Here is an 18,933-nt window from a genome sequence, read left to right as displayed (position 1 = left end):
GAAACTGCCTGGATTCAAGGCCATGCTGATCTGTAAGATGAGTCCTTACATTCACACTGGTAACAACGTGCGGGTGGTTTCAGCTGCTTATCTGTTCATCAAGACTTTCTGAAACCTTTACTCTCCTACTCTATAACAAATTTTAGATTGTGTAGAACAAACTCCCTTTGAAGAAAATTACCCCAAATAATCCACCTGTGAAAATACAAGTACTGCAAAGAACAGTGATGATAAATACTGTTTGGAAAGGCAAAAGTGCTGCATCAACTTTCAGAGGCACTATCATAGAATCATCTCTGAAACAGAGAACCGCATGTGTATTTTGCAAATTACCTTCCTTCCGTACAACCAGTACGTACGAATGTCCTCTAATAAGCTATCTGGAGGCTGAGGAAGTAGGGAGTCCGGCTGCAGAATTGCAGGTTTTAGTCGAGCTGGTGCCACTTTTCCTGTCTATTCCAATGGATTTCAACAGTTTGCTCCTAAACATTTCACAGTTTTCAAAAATGTTCACATGAAAGAGGAAGATGACTAATAGCTTAGTAGATTCTGTCAATTGGCACACAGACACAAAAGTATTTCAATACAGCCTGTCATCTTTGGAAAATCAATCATAATTGCATAATTGCATTTTCTTACACTAAATTTAAGGTAGAGAACTAAATTAAGAGCTTTCACAATTTGGTGGCGAAATGGCAAATCCTTGTCATCTCGTGACTGTGGCACCAAGTAAAGGGAAGTCTGTTGACAACCGTAGGAGTCATCTAAATAAAACAGTAGAAAGCTAATCTAGACAATTTAGGTCCTAAATTAAAATTTTGAGGCATGATCTTTTAGTTTGAGTAACGATGGTGGTCTAATTTGCTAGAAAATTAGCGACATTCTCCTTTACCTTGAGCTAGGCAGACTCAGCCACAATGTCCTGCTCTCTCCTTATGCATGTCCAAAGCAACGCCGAACCAGACTCAAAATGCATATAAGATGCAGCACGCTAGCTGGCACGAAGCAGGCAGGGAGAGAGGCCCCTACCCCCATGAAAACCCCATAGGAGCATGACTAGCAATCCGTCATTTTTTCTCATAGACATAGACAATGTCAATAGATTTTAAGACAGATACACATAAAGTTACATAAATGTTTCCACCTTTCCACCATTAAGTGAAACATGCTGTTCTTTGGAGAAAAAAATACATTCATTTTTTTCAAGTATATTTCAATATACAAAGATGCTCTAGCTTTGTTTCACTTTAGAGAACAAAAAGATTTCACATGTGCCCAAGGGGAATTCCACTTTAACTTCCCTTTGGTGTGGATTTCATGAAGTTTTGACTAAAAACTTTTGCTCTAAATATACATCTACCCATTTTGCTCTGAAAGCATGAACTCTCTGCGTTCATTTTACATATATGTACATGGCAACAACAACAAAAGCCAGTCTACCTATGTACAATGGCTTAGGGTCGGCATGCTCTGATGACAGTGGGGTCCACCTGCTGTGACTAGGGGCTCAGCACCAGGAGGAGGTGGTTCCATTAGCGTCAGGGTCCAGCTCTGGGCCAGCGGCATGCAGGCTCTTCCTTTCTGTAGTATTCTAAGGAGCACTTTCTGCTGAGACCACACCTCTTAGATTATGGCTTATTTCCTGGCTTGGCTTTGTTGTTAGGGTTGCAGTTTAGGTCTCTCAGCAGCGCTTCACAGCTGGCTAGAGCATCGGCCGGCAGCAGCTTCCGGATTTGCTCCACGGTCTTTTGGTAAGCCATTTTTTCTTGTTCCAGAGTCCGGATTAAAGACTTCATTTTGGTCTCTCTGGTCAAAAGGTTTTCCAGGTTTGATTCCAAGGCCTGGATCTTAGCATGAGCCACCTGTTTGGAGAAAAAAAAAAAAATCCTCCAAATCAAACATCTGAAGAGTCTGGTTCTTCATTAAAGCAGCAGCCAGGCTATATGAAATTGCTTGGTAAAAATAGTACAAGAAGCAAACACTCTGAAAACCTCCATGAAATTGATATTTTTAGGTTTCTCAAAAATACAGCTATGGATTTTGATATTCAGGGTCTTCTTTGGTTCCATACAAAGCGTAAAGCAATATGGAGATATCTTAAAGCGATACAAGTGGATCTACTATTTGATCCAGCAATCTCATTACTGGACATCTACTCAAAATGACATTGTCTGCTCCAATGACACTCCACAAAAAAGACACCTGCACTCGAATGTTTATATCAGCACAATTCATAATTGCAAGGCTGTGGAAACAGCCCAAGTACCCATCAATCCAAGAATGGATTAATAAAATATGATATATATATACCATGGAGTACTATTCAGCTTTAAGAAACAACAGTGATATAGCACATCTTATATTTTCCTGGTTAGAGCTGGAACCCATACTACTAAGTGAAGTCTCCCAAGAATGGAAAAACAAGCACCACATATACTCACCAGCAAACTGGTATTAACTGAGCAGCACCTAAGTGGACACATAGGAACTACAGTAATTGGGTATAGGGGCAGGGGGGAGGGGGGCAGGTGGATACATACATAATGAGTGAGATGTGTACCATCTGGGGGATGGTCATGCTGGAGACTCAGGGCATTTTTTGAAACCTTAAAATTTATATCCCCATAATATGCCGAAATAAAATAAAAAAAAAAAATATATATATATATATAGCTATGGTACTAACAGAATTCATCCCCTCTCGCTGAATATACCAGAAACGCAATTCTAAATCACCCCCTGACGAGGTAGGGTCCTCACGCCACACCTACTGACGCTCCCTGAGAGAGCAGGACCTGGCCTGGCTGAAGGGAACAGAGATTCCTGACACTACTGTGCAGTGGTAACAGATGATTTTCACTCTCTGGAAATGCAGGGCTCTTCTAAACCTATTCTTGGAATTCCATTCGCTTTTATGGGTGTCAGGGCACCCCAGTAACTTGAAGATAACTACATGGAACAGTCAATTACAACATCTGTAACAATGATGAAGAATCATTATAAAATTAAACAGGTGCAAACCCTCCTTCCCTAATAAGGAAATGCTCCAGTCAGTCACCATTGAAACATCCAAGTAATAAGGAATAATACACCAAGTATCTATTTTTCTTCTTAAAAACAGACCATGTTGGCTCTTTTTTGAGTAGGAAAAGGGATACAATTTTCTATGGCCCAGAGCTAATTTAAGACCAAGTGAGGGAAGTTAAGTGTTCCTATTCTTGGGGACCAGCTACATTAGAGGCCCCTCATTTCTAACCTTTTCCTCTTTACTAGCTGATCTTAATAGGAGATTCACCACACAGAAGCAGAGTTTAGAGTTTCCTAGTTTGGAGGCAGATGCAGTGTTGGGGAAAAGCAGAAACCATGGAACTGTGAGGCACTTCAGCTCTAACTCAGTCATCTCCCCCCAGAGGGTCACCTGCCAACCTCCCTCCCTTGACCACTCTTAAGCCTTGTCCCTCAGGGCTTGGCTACACAGCACATGTCATACGAATTGCAATGCAGAATATTGCTTTACAATAAATTGCATTTATAAGTATGTGTTTATAAATAAATAGATAGCATTTTATATTCCTTAACAACTGTGAACTCTTTGATGGCAGAGACTATGTGTTACATGGTTCCATTCAATTCACCTAGAAATTTCTGCTTCTCTTCCCAATTCTGTTTTACTCTAGACAATTCTCATCATCCCCAATCGGATTTTTGCTAATGTCTTCTAGATGGCCATTCTCCTTCTCTCCCCATCCTAATCTGTCCTCATCAAGGTTTCCAGATGGATCTTTCCAAAGCGACGTGGCTTGAAAACTTTCAGGAAGTTCCCCCTCTTTAATCTAGCCATGCTCTTTGGCTTGACACGACAAGTCACCTACAATTCTGCCTCCATCATATTTATTCTACCTCTCCCCAGCATGAAGCTTAAGCTGACACAAGCTAACTCTGCTGCTCCGCCACGTCCTCCTTACTGATGTCACTCTCACGCTGGGCCCAACTTAAAGACCCTCCTCATTCCTTTCTTCGCTCACCCCTCAGATTCCAGCTCAAGCCCAAGTTCCTCAAAACTTTCCCAATTTCCCACTTTCACTTCTTCCTCCCTTGAACTTAACCAAGTATGCACAACATGCAATAGGTATTTAAACAGATTCTTCTTTGAATAGCCTCTTAACTATTTCAAGAGTGTACACTTTTCCTCCCAAGTGATATCTAAATTCATATGCTATGTGCAGCTTTTAGAGCACTTGGACACAATTGGATACCCAGGCCCTTGGTCAGCAATGGCTCATTCCATGTGCATCCCTACCATTTCCAGTACAATTCTGTGCATGCATGTACTTCTGTGGTTACAGCCTTATTTCTTTACCTGTAATTTTTCTAGGAGGTCCATGTTTTGTCTTTTCAGTTGGCTATTGGCCCTCTCCAGCTTCTCTATAGGTTCACTATCCTCACAGGCATAGGATGATTCCTGCAGCTCATCCTGCAGCACATGATATTCCACCTCATAGGCATGTAACTGCTTAGAAATATCCATCTCAAAAACCTGCAGTGAAAGCACCATGGGTTAGGCTGCCCTTAAGATATTGTTTGCGTGTCCTGGTGTACTTCATACATATTTCTAAATATTTATTAATAAAGAACATTAAAGCATACAAAAAGGAAAATAAAAATAGGTATAACTGTCAATACAAGAACAAATTAGATGTAGATTAGACTGTCAACACTAGATAGATTATTTTTTTTTTTTTTTTTTTTTTTTTTTTTTTTTTTTTTTTTTTTTTTTGAGACAGAGTCTCGCTTTGTTGCCCGGGCTAGAGTGAGTGCCGTGGCGTCAGCCTAGCTCACAGCAACCTCAAACTCCTGGGCTCGAGTGATCCTTCTGCCTCAGCCTCCCGGGTAGCTGGGACTACAGGCATGCGCCACCATGCCCGGCTAATTTTTTTTATATATATATATCAGTTGGCCAATTAATTTCTTTCTATTTATAGTAGAGACGGGGTCTCGCTCAGGCTGGTTTTGAACTCCTGACCTTGAGCAATCCGCCCGCCTCGGCCTCCCAAGAGCTAGGATTACAGGCGTGAGCCACAGCGCCCGGCCTAGATAGATTATTTTTAAGCAATTGAAATAACTCATTCTCATAATTAGACTAAGTTACTAGACATGTCCCAGACTATTTTGAAACCAAGATATTCATAATCTAGTAACTATCTCCTAAAATGTAGTATACCAGATAAACAACATTAGTTACTGGGTAATTATTATCTATGTCAGAGATAATCTTTGCTGATTAGTAAGCAAAATTATATAGAGTATTACTACATTAAGAGATTAAAAACATTTCAAATGTATGTGTCAATGGAGTAGAAAGGTTTTTTTTTTTGTTTGTTTGTTTGTTTTGAGACAGAGTCTCGCTTTGTTGTCCAGGCCAGAGTGAGTGCCGTGGCGTCAGCCTAGCTCACAGCAACCTCAAACTCCTGGGCTCAAGCGATCCTCCTGCCTCAGCCTCCCGAGTAGCTGGGGACTACAGGCATGCGCCACCATGCCCGGCTAATTTTTTCTATATATATCAGTTGGCCAATTAATTTCTTTCTATTTATAGTAGAGACGGGGTCTCGCTCTTGCTCAGGCTGGTTTTGAACTCCTGACCTTGAGCAATCCGCCCGTCTCGGCCTCCCAAGAGCTAGAATTACAGGCGTGAGCCACAGCGCCCGGCCGAGTAGAAAGGTTTTAATAAATGTTTTCATCCACGTGCTACGCTTTGTGAAACTCTTAGGAGTAATTTACATATTCTAATGCTCAAAGAATTCTCAGGATTGCACACCCTGAGCACTGTCCAGAGCTGTAAGGGCTCCTGCCACTGCCCCATATCACCACCAAATAGGAAGGCAGTTCTCTTCGAAGCTGGAAGACAGGTAATCCCTTCCCTAGTCTAAAATTGCCAGGGGAAAGGAGAGGCAGCAGCTGCCATTCAAGCGGCTATTCTAATGCTGTGAAGAGAAAAGAAACCACAAAAAAAACCTGACTTACCCTACAAGTAATAGAGATAATCAAATATTACAATTTTAATAAGGGGAGTTCTAGACCAACTGGTCATCCTTCTCAAATAATCATCACTTTTTCCTTACCTAGGTATATGGACACAACAGACTATTACACAACCATTAAAAAGGAGGACATGGATCTATATTTATTGTCATGGAAAAACATCTAATACTCTACATATATTTTAATTAAAGATCAGATTGCACAATAGCATATGTAATATGATTTCACCTATGTGAAACTGTTTTAATGTGTATATAAGCAAAGAGACATGTAATAGGAAGTTTCAAAGGTTATCATGTCTAGATTTTTGAGATCTGTAGTGACTTTTATTTTTTTCCTTGTGCTTTTCTGCATTATTTCCATTTTTACAGTGTCCATAAATAAAGCTCATCAAGGTCTCCTTTAATATCAGCAGTTCATTCCATAGTTAATGAACTCTAATGGTTAGAAAATTCTGTCAAATATCAAGTTCAAACTTACCTTGCCTATAAATTCTACCCATTAATCCTAGTAGTAATCTATAAAGCCAGGAGATTTCCCCATTAATTTTAGAAGGGAGGTGATGTCTGATTTCGAATCTCTAAAACCACAATCCCTGACTGCTTGCCAGTCAAAAAAAAAGATAATTTTGAAAAATTAATAAGCAAGTAAATATATAAATAAAGGCTATACTTTAAGTTTACAGAGCATTTTAACAAATGAAAACTATCCAGAGATATTTACTGAATAATGTATTCATGATTTAGATTCTATGTAATGGAAAGAAAATTTTATATGTAATGATATAATAAGAGTTCATACTATAGTGTGAATGACTGTGTACAAAATACTTTAACTCATTGGTTATATTTGCTCCTAAAAACAATATGAATCTATTCGGATCTATTATTGTTATCCCCATTTCATAGGGGAGGAAGTTGAGACTGAGAGAAGTTGTAACTTGCCCAAAGTCACAGAGCTGATAGGAGGCAGGGCAGCAGAACAAGATTCTAAACTCTCTTTCTCTCACTCTAAACTCAGTCTTCTCTCTACTATCCCAAGTGCCCCCAGGAAGGCAGTAAACTTTATCAAAGCTCATAAAGCATGATTATCATGCCTACATATCTGACGTTAAGCATGTCCACTTCTCCTGAACAGCATCAATATATAACCACCACTCACCTGGTCCCTATGGAAAGTCAGGGACTAGACATATGGTGTGCAGGTAACTGTCCATTGGCTTCCTAGATCCATTCTCTGCCCTCATCCATTCTACCGCACCCTGGGAGGCAGACCCCTGTGGACTGCATTCCCCACACTTCCTGTCTGGCTGGCTTCTGGTTGGGTTTGGTCAATGGAAGATGCCAACAAGAGATGAGAAGGGGCGGGAGAAAACAGGTTGGGTATTTCTTCCCTGATTCTTCTCTGCTTCGTTCACCAAGACTACCACAACCATCAGAGATCTCTCCTCCACAGTTCAGGCTCTCATGGGTCCTGGTAACTCTATCAGATCCTCCATCCTCCAATTGCCCCCTCAGCACTAGAGGTATGAACAGCTGCCCTCTATTACTACTTTCTGGGCACTGAATATCCGTGTTGGGTTCCCTTCACTCTGCCCACACCTCTGTAAATGGTTCCTTCATTTGAATCATTCAAGGAAGAATGCTTCCTGCAGGGACCAAGACCGATAAGTCCAGTCTCCTCATTTAAGTCTCACAAAATCTCTCTGATCATTATCGGCCCATTATGGAGCTGAGACGACTAGGGTTTAAAACATTCTGGTGATGTGTACAAGCCAAACGACTAATAGAAGATACAAACCCAGTGTTTTCTAATTCCAAAGCCTGTGTTCTTGTCACATGACCTCCTTGTACATTTTATTAATACAAGAGAATTAACAATATGACAGAGACAAGTGGCTCTCATTTTATTCTGAGCTCTCCCTGACTCTGTCAGTTCTATCTTCAAGTCTTAGCATTGGTTTAAATTGAAAGGATTCCTAAAAAACTCATTATGTAGCACTAAACCACATTTCCCATACATAGCGAGATAAACAATGTCACAATGTAGAAATTTCCCAATAGTCTCATTTCTAAATAAAATGTATCTTATCAAGTTAAAAAAAAAACTTGGAAAAAAAACATACCTGTCAAGAAAAACTATGTTTTTATACTAAAATATTGAATACATAATCAGTGTTGCTATATAATCTTATATCTTACTATTAGCATTTAAATCATACCTGGGTAATAATTTTCTCCATTTCAGAGGTATTCATATCCGGTAGCGTGCTTTTAAGAAATTCGACAATATTCTCAAAGTTTTCACATTCCATTATAAGTGCCTCTTGGCTGCTCAGTAGGCTGAGTGCAACCTTAAATATAACTTCAGTTCCCTGAAGAAAAATAATATCTAAAAGAAGAGATATAATTTTCATGATCAAAATTATGCATCCACTGTTGTAAAAAGCATGTTCTCTGTCCTAAAGGTTTTTGTTTGTTTTATGTATTTTACAAAAGAAAACTGGTCAAAGTCATCTAGAATTGTTTTTAAAAATTCAATATTACTGAAACAAATAAATAGATGCTTCCCCTCACTTATTAAGAATCTCAGGTAAGGCGAGGATAAAAAAGGACAAATTATATGTTTGTCTATGTATTATTTATAATTTTAATGGCAAATTTAATACAAACTAGGTAAACTTCAAAGGCACATACTCAACTGATATTTAGATTTTTCTTCACAACAGGATCATAAAAACAAATCAATATAACTAATTAATACTATTCAGACTCTCATTACCATAATTAAAAAACAAATGAATCAGTTAATATATAACTATATCAGAGCTGGAAATTTAAAAAAACTTTACAAAAAAAATCAAAACAAATAAATATACAACCTAAATCAGAGGAGAAAAACAAAAACTACCATAACTCTTAACTCTACTTTGTTACAAATACAAGCAATAGTTTGGAAAAGTGCCAAATATTTTTGCATGAAAATTTCTCTCAATCTATGTCATTCTTTAATCAATAATACACAATAGAGAATCTTAAAAAAGAGGGAACTACAGAATAATTATTTCAATCACGGTAATTCTTCTTGCTCATGCATCTCTCCCTTTCCTGACAGTCTCTTTTCTCTTCTAAATTCAAAGAAAAGGCTTGAGCAGCTACTGGATAGCCAACAGCATAATCCATAGTCTCATAGCAAGTCACAGACTACTGGGGACATTTGTTTCTTGAACTCTGATCTCAAGCTTCCAAGGTTAAGTCTAAGAGACATGCCCTGAAACACCATGTTGATTTGATATTCTCTGAGAAGAGAAATATATATATATTTATATATGTATTTGTGTGCGTACACACACACACACACACACACACATACACAGAGATGGATTTCTAGAAGAGCCATTAATAGGAACCCAAACTTCAGAGAAAATGTCACCAGAGAAAGCAATAATGTACATTCAATAAATAAGAGAAACCAAGTGAACATTTAAGTCAGTGCATCTTGATTTTACTCCTTCACTACACTTTGTCTATAGATTGTATTATTGCTAACACAGTGTTTAACTTTTTAACCCACAACCCCCAATGAGAAAGACATTGTACATTGTAATCTGGTATATGTATACATATTACACATAAGTCCTCAAAACTGAAGTTTCTCCAAATAACGTATTTCCTTACTATTTGTAATATTCCCTGATATCTTCACTGTAATCTATTCTATTTCATTTTTTAAACACCAATAATGACCTATACAATTGGGCCAATACTCACAAATTGACAAAAAGCTCCAATGTGCTATTCTGTGCAACACATGATAAAACAATCAGGACATGATATGGCTAGAAGTACACTCCTTGGAATAAAAAACATTGTTCCCTTTGATCATAGGCATCTCTTACCAAAAACTCTGGCTACAAATCCTAATGAAAATTGAGAGGCAAACAACGTGAGGAACCAGGGGGCAGCATAAAGACTGGGGCTGATTTCATTTTCTTCAAGATGATTGTAGAGATCTCTGTGATAGTCATGAAGGAGCCTAGACAGCTGGTACATTTGAATCTAAAGTTAATTTGGAGAAGAAAAATTAAGTATTATATATTTATCTGAATGTGCATAAAATATACTAACTTTAATTTTATTGTTCTAATATTTAATAACAAATGTGCATATATTAAATACATAGTAAAAGTATTATTACTTTACTTTTATTATTATTTCAAAGTTGATATTAAAATTCAAGTTCACGTAACTAAAGTCATAAAAGCAAGTCACTAAAAGTTCATCTAAGCCTATGGAGCAAGTTTCTCTATTGTCTGTGTTTGGGTATCACATATATACATGGAAATGGTATTTTCCCTCTTGTAAGAAGGCATTGCTTTTGGAATTTAATCAGAACTGACCTGGCTCAGGACTCTCACGGACAATCCCTTCTAATTTCAGACCAATTCCAGAAAAGCCTCCATTCTGAAGAATCTACCACATTCAGGGTAGAAGCAAAGCTTATCTCTATTTGCTGGGCCCAACATCTGATTTATGATAGAGTTCTGGCTTAGACCCACCAGACAATCTGCACTGCTAGGATTGAAATGAGGGCTTAGATTGTTATAAGGCCAGAAGCTGGAGGTGTTACTTCTTATATCCAAATTACTCCAGCAGCGTATTTTTCATGACAAAGGGGATTAAGGTCAGAAGTGCAGTTATTTCTGAATGTTTCTAGAATTAAAAGAAGAAATTATTTCATTTGGCTAATGAATTAATTGCTGGTATTTCAAAAAACATTATAAAAACAGCATATAGAAACTTTTAGACTCTTATGTCTGTGATACTAAAGATAAAGCAGTAGTGAATAATAAACAAATTTGTGACATGTGCTTTAAATCTAAATGTTTACCTATACAGTTAATAGATGTGTGGTGGTTCCCTGATCAGTTATATCTGCTTGGTATTTTGATATGAAATGTATACTATATTTTATTAAATCTAGCAGAACTTCTTTCACTAGAAATAATCATTAAAACAGCACCCTTAAACTCCATGAAAACACATAAAAATAACCAATTGTGTTGTAAATTCAACAATTGTTTTCAGAGCACAGAACTAAAAATCAAAAGACTCCTTTGGAAAAGAAAATCATGAAGTATTGTACATAAATGCAACAAATTATTTGTCTGACCTTTATCTATAACAGACATCTTTGGAAACTGAGTTTCCATACAAACTGGAATGAAAAAAAAAAGGAATTAAAGAGCCACAGGAAGTCATAGCCTTAAAACAAGAAGCAGAAGCTTAGCTGGAGTCAAACATAAAAGGTTTATTTAATAAGAATGAGATCATTATCTCAATAAGTCATGTTGAAAAAAAGATCATACATTTCCCTTAGGCCATTCACATTTTAGAAACTAGACATACTGGGCATCTATGAACAGAAGAATCAGTATTTCAGTAAGCACAAAAATCAAGCAAGTCTAATTAGCAGAACAAAAAAAACCCAAAACAGCACATCATCAAAAACATACTGTTCTTGTTCATTTGTGATTATAACAAAGCAATACTTCAATGTTTAATTTTTCCTCCTACATTTTCAAGTAGGAGTTGAGAGCATTTCTTCTATCAAAGTATACTCTGGCAAATAAGAACGCAATTTGGGCTTTCTACAAAGGAAGCCTTAATAATAAAATCGTATTTGCTAAGAAAAAATAATTCTCAATTCTTTGTTATAGATCACTTGGCAAATCTTCTGATGAAAGAGGTAGAACTGGAAGAGGAGAGGTGCAGAGAGAAAGGAGAAGACTAGGAGAAAGAAGATGGAAAAAAGTGGAGACCAAAGACTTTAGAGAAAAAGATAAAATGCTTTTATGCCTATCACAGAAAACGGCAGACAAACAGGATGAGATGTAGACATTCAAAGTTAAAAAAGATCTCAATCCCCTCACTTTACAGATAAGGTAACTGAAGCAGAGAGCCCACTGTGACCAAGCTCACCAATAGTGAAGCAAGAAATCACAAATCCTATCAAATAAGTCCAAGCCCACTGCAATAGGCACTTACACATATTCATACTTTGGAAAGTCTATTGATTGGACCCAAAACACTACCTTTCTGCTCTAGAAAATGGGAAAATGTTATATTTCACTTTATAAAGTGAAAAGATCTATTTTCGTAGAAAAAGTTCCCCAATACGATGGCCTATAAGAATACTGCTGCCAAAAATTTTTAAATATCTGCATTTTCAAAATTATAGACATAAAATATTTCTTGGTAATTGCAGGTCATATTAGATTAATGTATAAATCTAATTTTTACATAATTTTTATAATGTCAGATTGACAAGGAAATTTTAAATTGAAAAATCATCATGTTTTTAAGCTGACAGCTGTATCTTTATATCTATGGACCAAAATTAAACACCACTCATAGGTATTTCCCATTCTTTGAAATTCTAATTATAGCTAACAAACTGTTATTTCTGAAAATGAGAATTATTTAATTCCTTAGAAGGGTACCAATGCTTCCTAACAGATATTAAAATACAGATAAACTGTTAAAAAGTAAAAATTAAAATCTTTCATAGTCACTATTTGCCTTGTTCAAAAGATGTATAAGTAGTCATCAACTACAAAACAAATTGCTGTAATTAGGTATCCTGGTGAACACTCAACATATGAATTCATACCAGAAAACCCAATGTTGAAGGCAAAGCCCTAGATCCCTAGCCAAAATTTCTTTCATCTTCAGGAAGTAAAGAAAAATGAAACACTTCCCCTCCACCCATATTCTCAAGAAAATGCCATTTATTATAATACTCAGAAGGTAAAAACATAGTCTTTTTTTGCTTGTAGATTGGCAACTGAAATATTAAATGTAAAAGCTGATCATTGAGAACCAGGAAAAAGTATATTTTAAAAGCATCTTTAAAGTATTTTGCTGCTTCTCTAGAGCATAAAATTATGACTAACTGGAAGTCATGTTTATATCATTTCAAGGGAATAGAACCTTGACAGTCCTCTTTAAAGTCTTTCTTTATATTTTTACTACTAAAAGCTTTAAATTGCAAGGTAGTAGTTGTTTGAAATATATATCTATGGACAAAATTTAAACTGCTTGCTAGCAACCAACCCATTTACGGAAGTGATACTTCAACGAGGGGAGAAATGTGTAAACAGGGAGTTTGAAATAGGCTAAAGACTGGCAGTAAATACTGCACTTAAAATAACTGAAAATCTTAATGGTGCTTCTTCAGAACCTGCTCAGAGAAGCAGACTGAGAAAGCACCAGTGGTTTTCACACTGTTCCTCTGTAAGGGCCAATCTTACATTAAGATAAAGGAAATGAGACACAGTACGTTCAAGAAGACCAATGACATGACATACTCAAAGTAAAAGGATAAAGACATTATGTTTTCAGATTTTAAACAAAAGATATATGAGCCTTTTCAATTGACAAGTTGAGGAAAAGTGAATAAAGGTGATTTGATACTTTCTCCATGGAACCCAAACACTTAGAAGATAAAGGCTTGGGTAGCCATCACCTACCTTCCTTTTTATAATTACTTATTTACTCATTTTAGGAACTTTATGGAAAACTTATCTTGCCTATGAGTCTCATACATCTAGATGATTACTGAAATCCCAAATCCCACACCAAAACAGTGAACTAAAACATGCCCCTACATCTACCCAAGTTCTAAGACAATGAATGAGTCCAAGTTTCTTTAAATCTGAACTGTAAATTCAGAAAAGGGCCAAGACTTCTGCTAACAGTTTGACTTGTTCCTTGGGAAGAACAACCGCCTCACCTGCAGCGACATCATGTCAGGTCTATACTGCTTGCGGAAGCCGAGGTCATACATGAGGAATTTCAGCATTTCAAAGGCTTGCTCTTCACTCATGTGCAGAAGCAGGACTCCAGCCACAAAGCTGATGCCCTGACAGTAACCCACTTCTTTGTCCAGCAGAGAATAGGCTTTCAGGAGATTAAAGAGTGACAGCTGCCCTGCCCCAAGCTGAACTGAAAAGTAAGGGTGAGTAGGAAATGTCCTTCCTGCAAAGGAAAAAAAGAAATGTTTTTGAGATGTTCCTGATGCGTTGGAGACCAGACTGAAATCGCAATTCAGTGACCTTTAAGAATAAACGAACACTCCCAAACCAGTGAGGGTTGCTTGAAGTACCAACCTAAGAGTCTCTCTTCCTCCCTCTCTCTCAAAAAAGTTCCAAGTCCTACAGACCAGGCTACCTTCCCATTCTACATATGCTATGGGAGGAAATATTTTATGCTAACCAGCCCTTTTTTTCTAGCCAAAAAAAAAAAAAAAAAAAAGAAAACAATAAAAAAAAAATTCACAAACTAATGATATATTCAGGAGAGATACCAAGAGAATGGAATATAGAATTTATTCTGATGATAAAGCAAGGCAAATTCTAAACCATATAAAGACCACCTTCTAAATGGAAACAGAATTCTGTAAGAGGTATCACATTATTTAAAAGAAAATCTTTGTAGCCCATAAAGAGAATTATTCCTTCTTTTCTTATAAAATGAAACTAGAAAGACTTTTTGGGTTTGTATTGCTTTACATTCAGACTACCATTCAGGAAATACTTTTTAAAATATCCTTTGCTCTCAGTTTCTTAAAATACCTGCAAGTGCCATGTAAACCACTTTTCAATATATCCAAAAATTACGAGGAGAGTAAAGGGTTAAGCCAATTTCAAATAAATTCCCCTCTAAAATATAGCTTTGGGTATAAAACTACCATAGAGACACTGCAGCTAGCAAACAAAGTCAGTCCTGCATCACTAAAAGGCTAGTAATAAACAGTGAAATAAACCCATCTTCCCCACAAAGCTGTATATACTGCTTTGAGACTTTCCTTGCGCCACAAAAATGAAGAGGTGTATTAGCTTCCTTGTGACATGATTGCTCATGACAGTTAGAACTTGCAAGAATGCCAAATTTCAAAATGTTTTCTTCCACATATGCTTGAAAGTGATTCCCTCTCCCCCAAGAATTGATTAGGATTAGTTCTATAGAGTAAGGAGAAGATATAAGAAAATAATATGCTGAAGAAACACAGATGGCTACAGGTAGAGTCAAATGAGCAATTCTGTAAATTGTCATTTTTCTTTCTCACTTAAAATGTTTGCTAAAAAATATTATAAATATGGTATCTACCCACAAACTTGAATCTAGCTCCATTTCTGTCTGACTAGCATGTCCTGTAATCTGAACTCATCCTCTTCCTCTCTTTATTAGGACATCTTGACCAAGGCTGATGGCATTACCAATTTATGTTCATAGAACCATAGAGCTGCCGGGGGCCATAGGGACAGCCTAGTTCAATGACCCCATTTAATAAAGAGGATTGATATTTGGAAGCAAAGTGATTTATCCAACACCACAGCTGGCAAAGTGATTTATCCAACACCACAGAATCCAGACAAGAACTCAAATTTTCAGTTTCTCTATAAAATCTCCTTTTTAATTCTACTGTGCTCAAAAATAATTTAACTGAGCTAGACCCTTTCCCAACAAAAGCTATTTGTCATCCAAAAGGACTAGAGGTAAAAACTAGATTTGGACCAGTGATTTTTTTTTATATGCCCTAATATAAGATGACCTCAAACATAGGGTAATCCCTTAATTTTCCAAATGGACTTAAATAATATGCCTGGCCACCTGAAATGTATCAACTTTTAGGAGTACAGATGAAATAGTCAGATGCCAATGTATAATATTTAATCAAATAATTTAGATATTTTAAAATAATGAAATATATTCAGTTAGAAAAAATTAGAGAAAATATAATTTTTAAAATCAGACCAGTTTTACTACCCATAAATTCTTTGACATTCAGCATTTAAAAAAGACTGCTTTACAATGCTGTCCCTGGAACTTCTCCCCCAGGTCATTAGTACCCATTTCTGTAACATTAGGACAGCAACATTTTCATTCACCCTCTGGGTATGCAGTCATGACTTCCACGACATAACCACTTATTGCATTGCTTTTCAAAGTGCTATTTAAAGGCTTGTTTTCAGCAATCCGTCCAGGAATACTTAGTATACCTTTGTTAAAATTTTTGGTCCCTCTTTAAACCTTTTCTAACCTATTTCAAAACCCGCATTGATTAAGATATAATTGTCTATCCCAAACAAAAGTCAGTTGTTCAAAATGCAGTAACTAAGAGCACCCCATCCCCATAATATGACCTTTATGCTGATTTAAATATCAGATGACTCCCTCTTCAGAGGGAAAGTTTTGGGGTGAAAACTTCATTTCACACTCAGGCACGGATGGTATCTTCAAGCGGATATAAAGCCAATTTGCTCCCAGCAAAGGACAAAGTCAGCAACTCTGCATATGCCAATAGATCCTCTTTTTTTATAAACAGCAAAAAAAACAAAAAACTCCTTAAGAGGACTATTGTAAATTATAATTAGTTAAGACAAACCTACCTAAGTCCACGAGAATAGCATGCTGCTGAGCAGTGAGCTGCTTCAAAAGTTCTTTATAGGATATGTCAGGCGGCTGCTGTTTATTAGGCAATCTGTGCCTCAGGCGGTACTGCAAAGCTAGGAATTGCCAGATTTCTCCTCGACGACTTTTGGGAACTCCTACAATCAAAGAGATAAATAAGCAAGGCCTTGAACTCTGGAATGAAGCTGCTAAATTGCAATTGATTATGTAATTCTGGAAAATGGGCAGCTATAGCTATGAGATCACATAGCACAATGGACTGGCAGAAGCATATTATGACAATTTAATCCTGTAGCTCCTGATATCTTGGGAAAGAAAAGAACAACAATAACAATAACGGCACTATTAACACTAACATCAGCCAACAATGAGCACTTGATAAAACATTTAGTGAGGCTGCCTAGCTACTCAGCACATGCACTCAGAAAACAACCCTGAGCTAGGTAATTTCTATTATCCCCACTGTACAGAGGCAAAGCTGAGGCAGATTAAATAATTATCCAAGTTCACACAGCTAGTAAGTGGTAGTTTAGAATTAGAATTACAGAAAGTCTGGTTTCAGAGGCTAAATCCTGAAATCCCAAACAAAATGTCGTACTGTCTATTTGCACCTTTGATTTGGCTTGAAGACAACAACAAAAAAAAATGCTAATCCTCATTTACAGTTTCTAAATATTTGTCACTGACAAGTAGCTTTGTAAAAGAAAATCAAATAGAATTCTTACATGATGATAAAAGAGTGAAATAATAAAAATGGTAAACAATAAGAAGGCATCATTGAAGTGCTCCAGACATCACTCAGCCTTTGAGAATAAAATACTTAACACGTATAAATGATACATTCATTCTATAATGCTTGAAAACCAAAGGGTACCACAAGCAGTTCACAGTATGCTATCATGATGCTTTTTATGCCAGGGGACATGAAGTCAGCACTGAGAAGGGCAGAATTCAATTCTGTACAGCGCAGGCAACCTTATTTCACTCACTAAGAGTTTTCAGTTCAGAGAGACCATACCTGGACTAGGTTGAATGACAGCCATCTTCCTGACCGCATGCCAGAGTTTAAGCTGAAAGTATTACTGTCCAAAAGGTGAAAAACTTAGGTTTACTGGCATGATCTATAAGGCCTCCATGATACAACTCCAAATCACCTGTGTTAGCCCTACTACCTCCCAGTCTCTACCAGATCATTGAACCTTGTGCTTATTTTCACTCCTCCAGTTTCTTGCTCCTACTGTTGCCCTTAAGGAATCCCAAGCTTCCTCACTGGACTGCTTAGTATATTTCTATTCATTTTTATAGATGATCTTGTATGTCACCTTTTCTGTTGAAGTTCTCCCTAACCTCAGGTGTAATCACTCCCTTTTCATATACTGTTTGATTCATACTGTAACATTACCATATTGGATTACAGTTAGCTTTATTCTGTATGTGTGTCTATTTTTCTCACTTGGATTGTGAGCTTCTTCAGAACAGTAAAGCACAGTTTCATCTCTGTATGATGAAATCCAAGACTATACCTTGCTGCTTAAACATCTGTCGAATGACTGAATGTAAGTATGAATTATTTTTCTGGAAGTGATCAAAGCTTTGTACTAATGCATGCATTTCTTCCTTGGAAAACAACAACACAGAGCGGAAAACAGCCAGTTGAAGTAAGCAGAACAGTCTGTAGGGTGTCTGCTGCCTCCTTAGGGACAGTCACCCCATTAGCACCATTTTCTTACCAGTGGAGTCACTAAACTCTAGGAAGAAACAAATTACTTTCCTTTTATTTATAAGTAAAGCACAAAGACAAAATTACATCTGAGCTCCACAAACCAAACAAATCTCTGAGGTTTTTCTTAAATAAAAGTTTATTGAGATTATCCCAAATACCTTCTTTAAGAGACGTGTGAATATCTTCCATATCACATCTGATTTTCGCTCTGCAGTTTAACAACTTCTTATCCCAAGTTAATAAAACTTCCTTTTGACATACACCAACTTCCTCATAGTCTAATTTAACTTTTCTAGACTGGAGTTCATCTCTGCTTGCTAAGAAAAAAGAAAGAGAATTTATGTAAGACCAATGTGTTTTTAAAACACGATACTTTTAACACATTATTGTATTTGTAAAACTATATCAAAGGACTTTTAGAAATTAAATGCTAACGTTTTTCTCAAAAAGAAAACAAAAAAATTGAGAATACATGAAGGGGTCTCAAGCTTTGAGTCATTTCATGTGAAAAAAAATATGAGGAATAACTTCCGAAGGAGATTTTACTCTGTATCTACAAATGGCAGCTCTATTCAGCATAAAAAATAAACCATGTTGGCTATTCTATAAATTTCAACTTTTTGGCAAATGTGACAGCCTCAGGAGGTGACAGCTCACATTGTCTTAAACACCATTAATGTGCTACTATTTCATATA

The 18,933-nt window shown here is 36.8% G+C and overlaps 1 protein-coding gene across 5 annotated transcripts in view; it reads right to left on the bottom strand.

Moving 5' to 3' along the window:
• Nucleotides 1–229: 229 nt before the first annotated feature.
• Nucleotides 230–18,933, bottom strand: part of TBC1D4 (TBC1 domain family member 4) — a 173,457-nt gene continuing 154,753 nt past the window's right edge. For all 5 annotated transcript variants that reach the window (XM_076009372.1, XM_076009373.1, XM_076009374.1 and 2 more), the window contains 7 exons: nucleotides 18,396–18,554; nucleotides 16,493–16,651; nucleotides 13,834–14,078; nucleotides 9,938–10,097; nucleotides 8,261–8,430; nucleotides 4,361–4,537; nucleotides 230–1,862 (listed from right to left, as the gene is read on the bottom strand). In XM_076009372.1, coding sequence (XP_075865487.1) covers nucleotides 1,629–1,862; nucleotides 4,361–4,537; nucleotides 8,261–8,430; nucleotides 9,938–10,097; nucleotides 13,834–14,078; nucleotides 16,493–16,651; nucleotides 18,396–18,554 — 1,304 coding nt within the window. In that variant the 3' untranslated portion in view covers nucleotides 230–1,628. The remainder of the gene's footprint in view (nucleotides 1,863–4,360; nucleotides 4,538–8,260; nucleotides 8,431–9,937; nucleotides 10,098–13,833; nucleotides 14,079–16,492; nucleotides 16,652–18,395; nucleotides 18,555–18,933) is intronic.

This window comes from Microcebus murinus, chromosome 13 (assembly GCF_040939455.1).
Source record: "Microcebus murinus isolate Inina chromosome 13, M.murinus_Inina_mat1.0, whole genome shotgun sequence".
NCBI classification, from domain to species: Eukaryota; Metazoa; Chordata; class Mammalia; order Primates; family Cheirogaleidae; genus Microcebus; species Microcebus murinus.
Note: the sequence above shows the minus strand (reverse complement) of the source record. Positions and strands in the feature narration are given on the sequence as shown.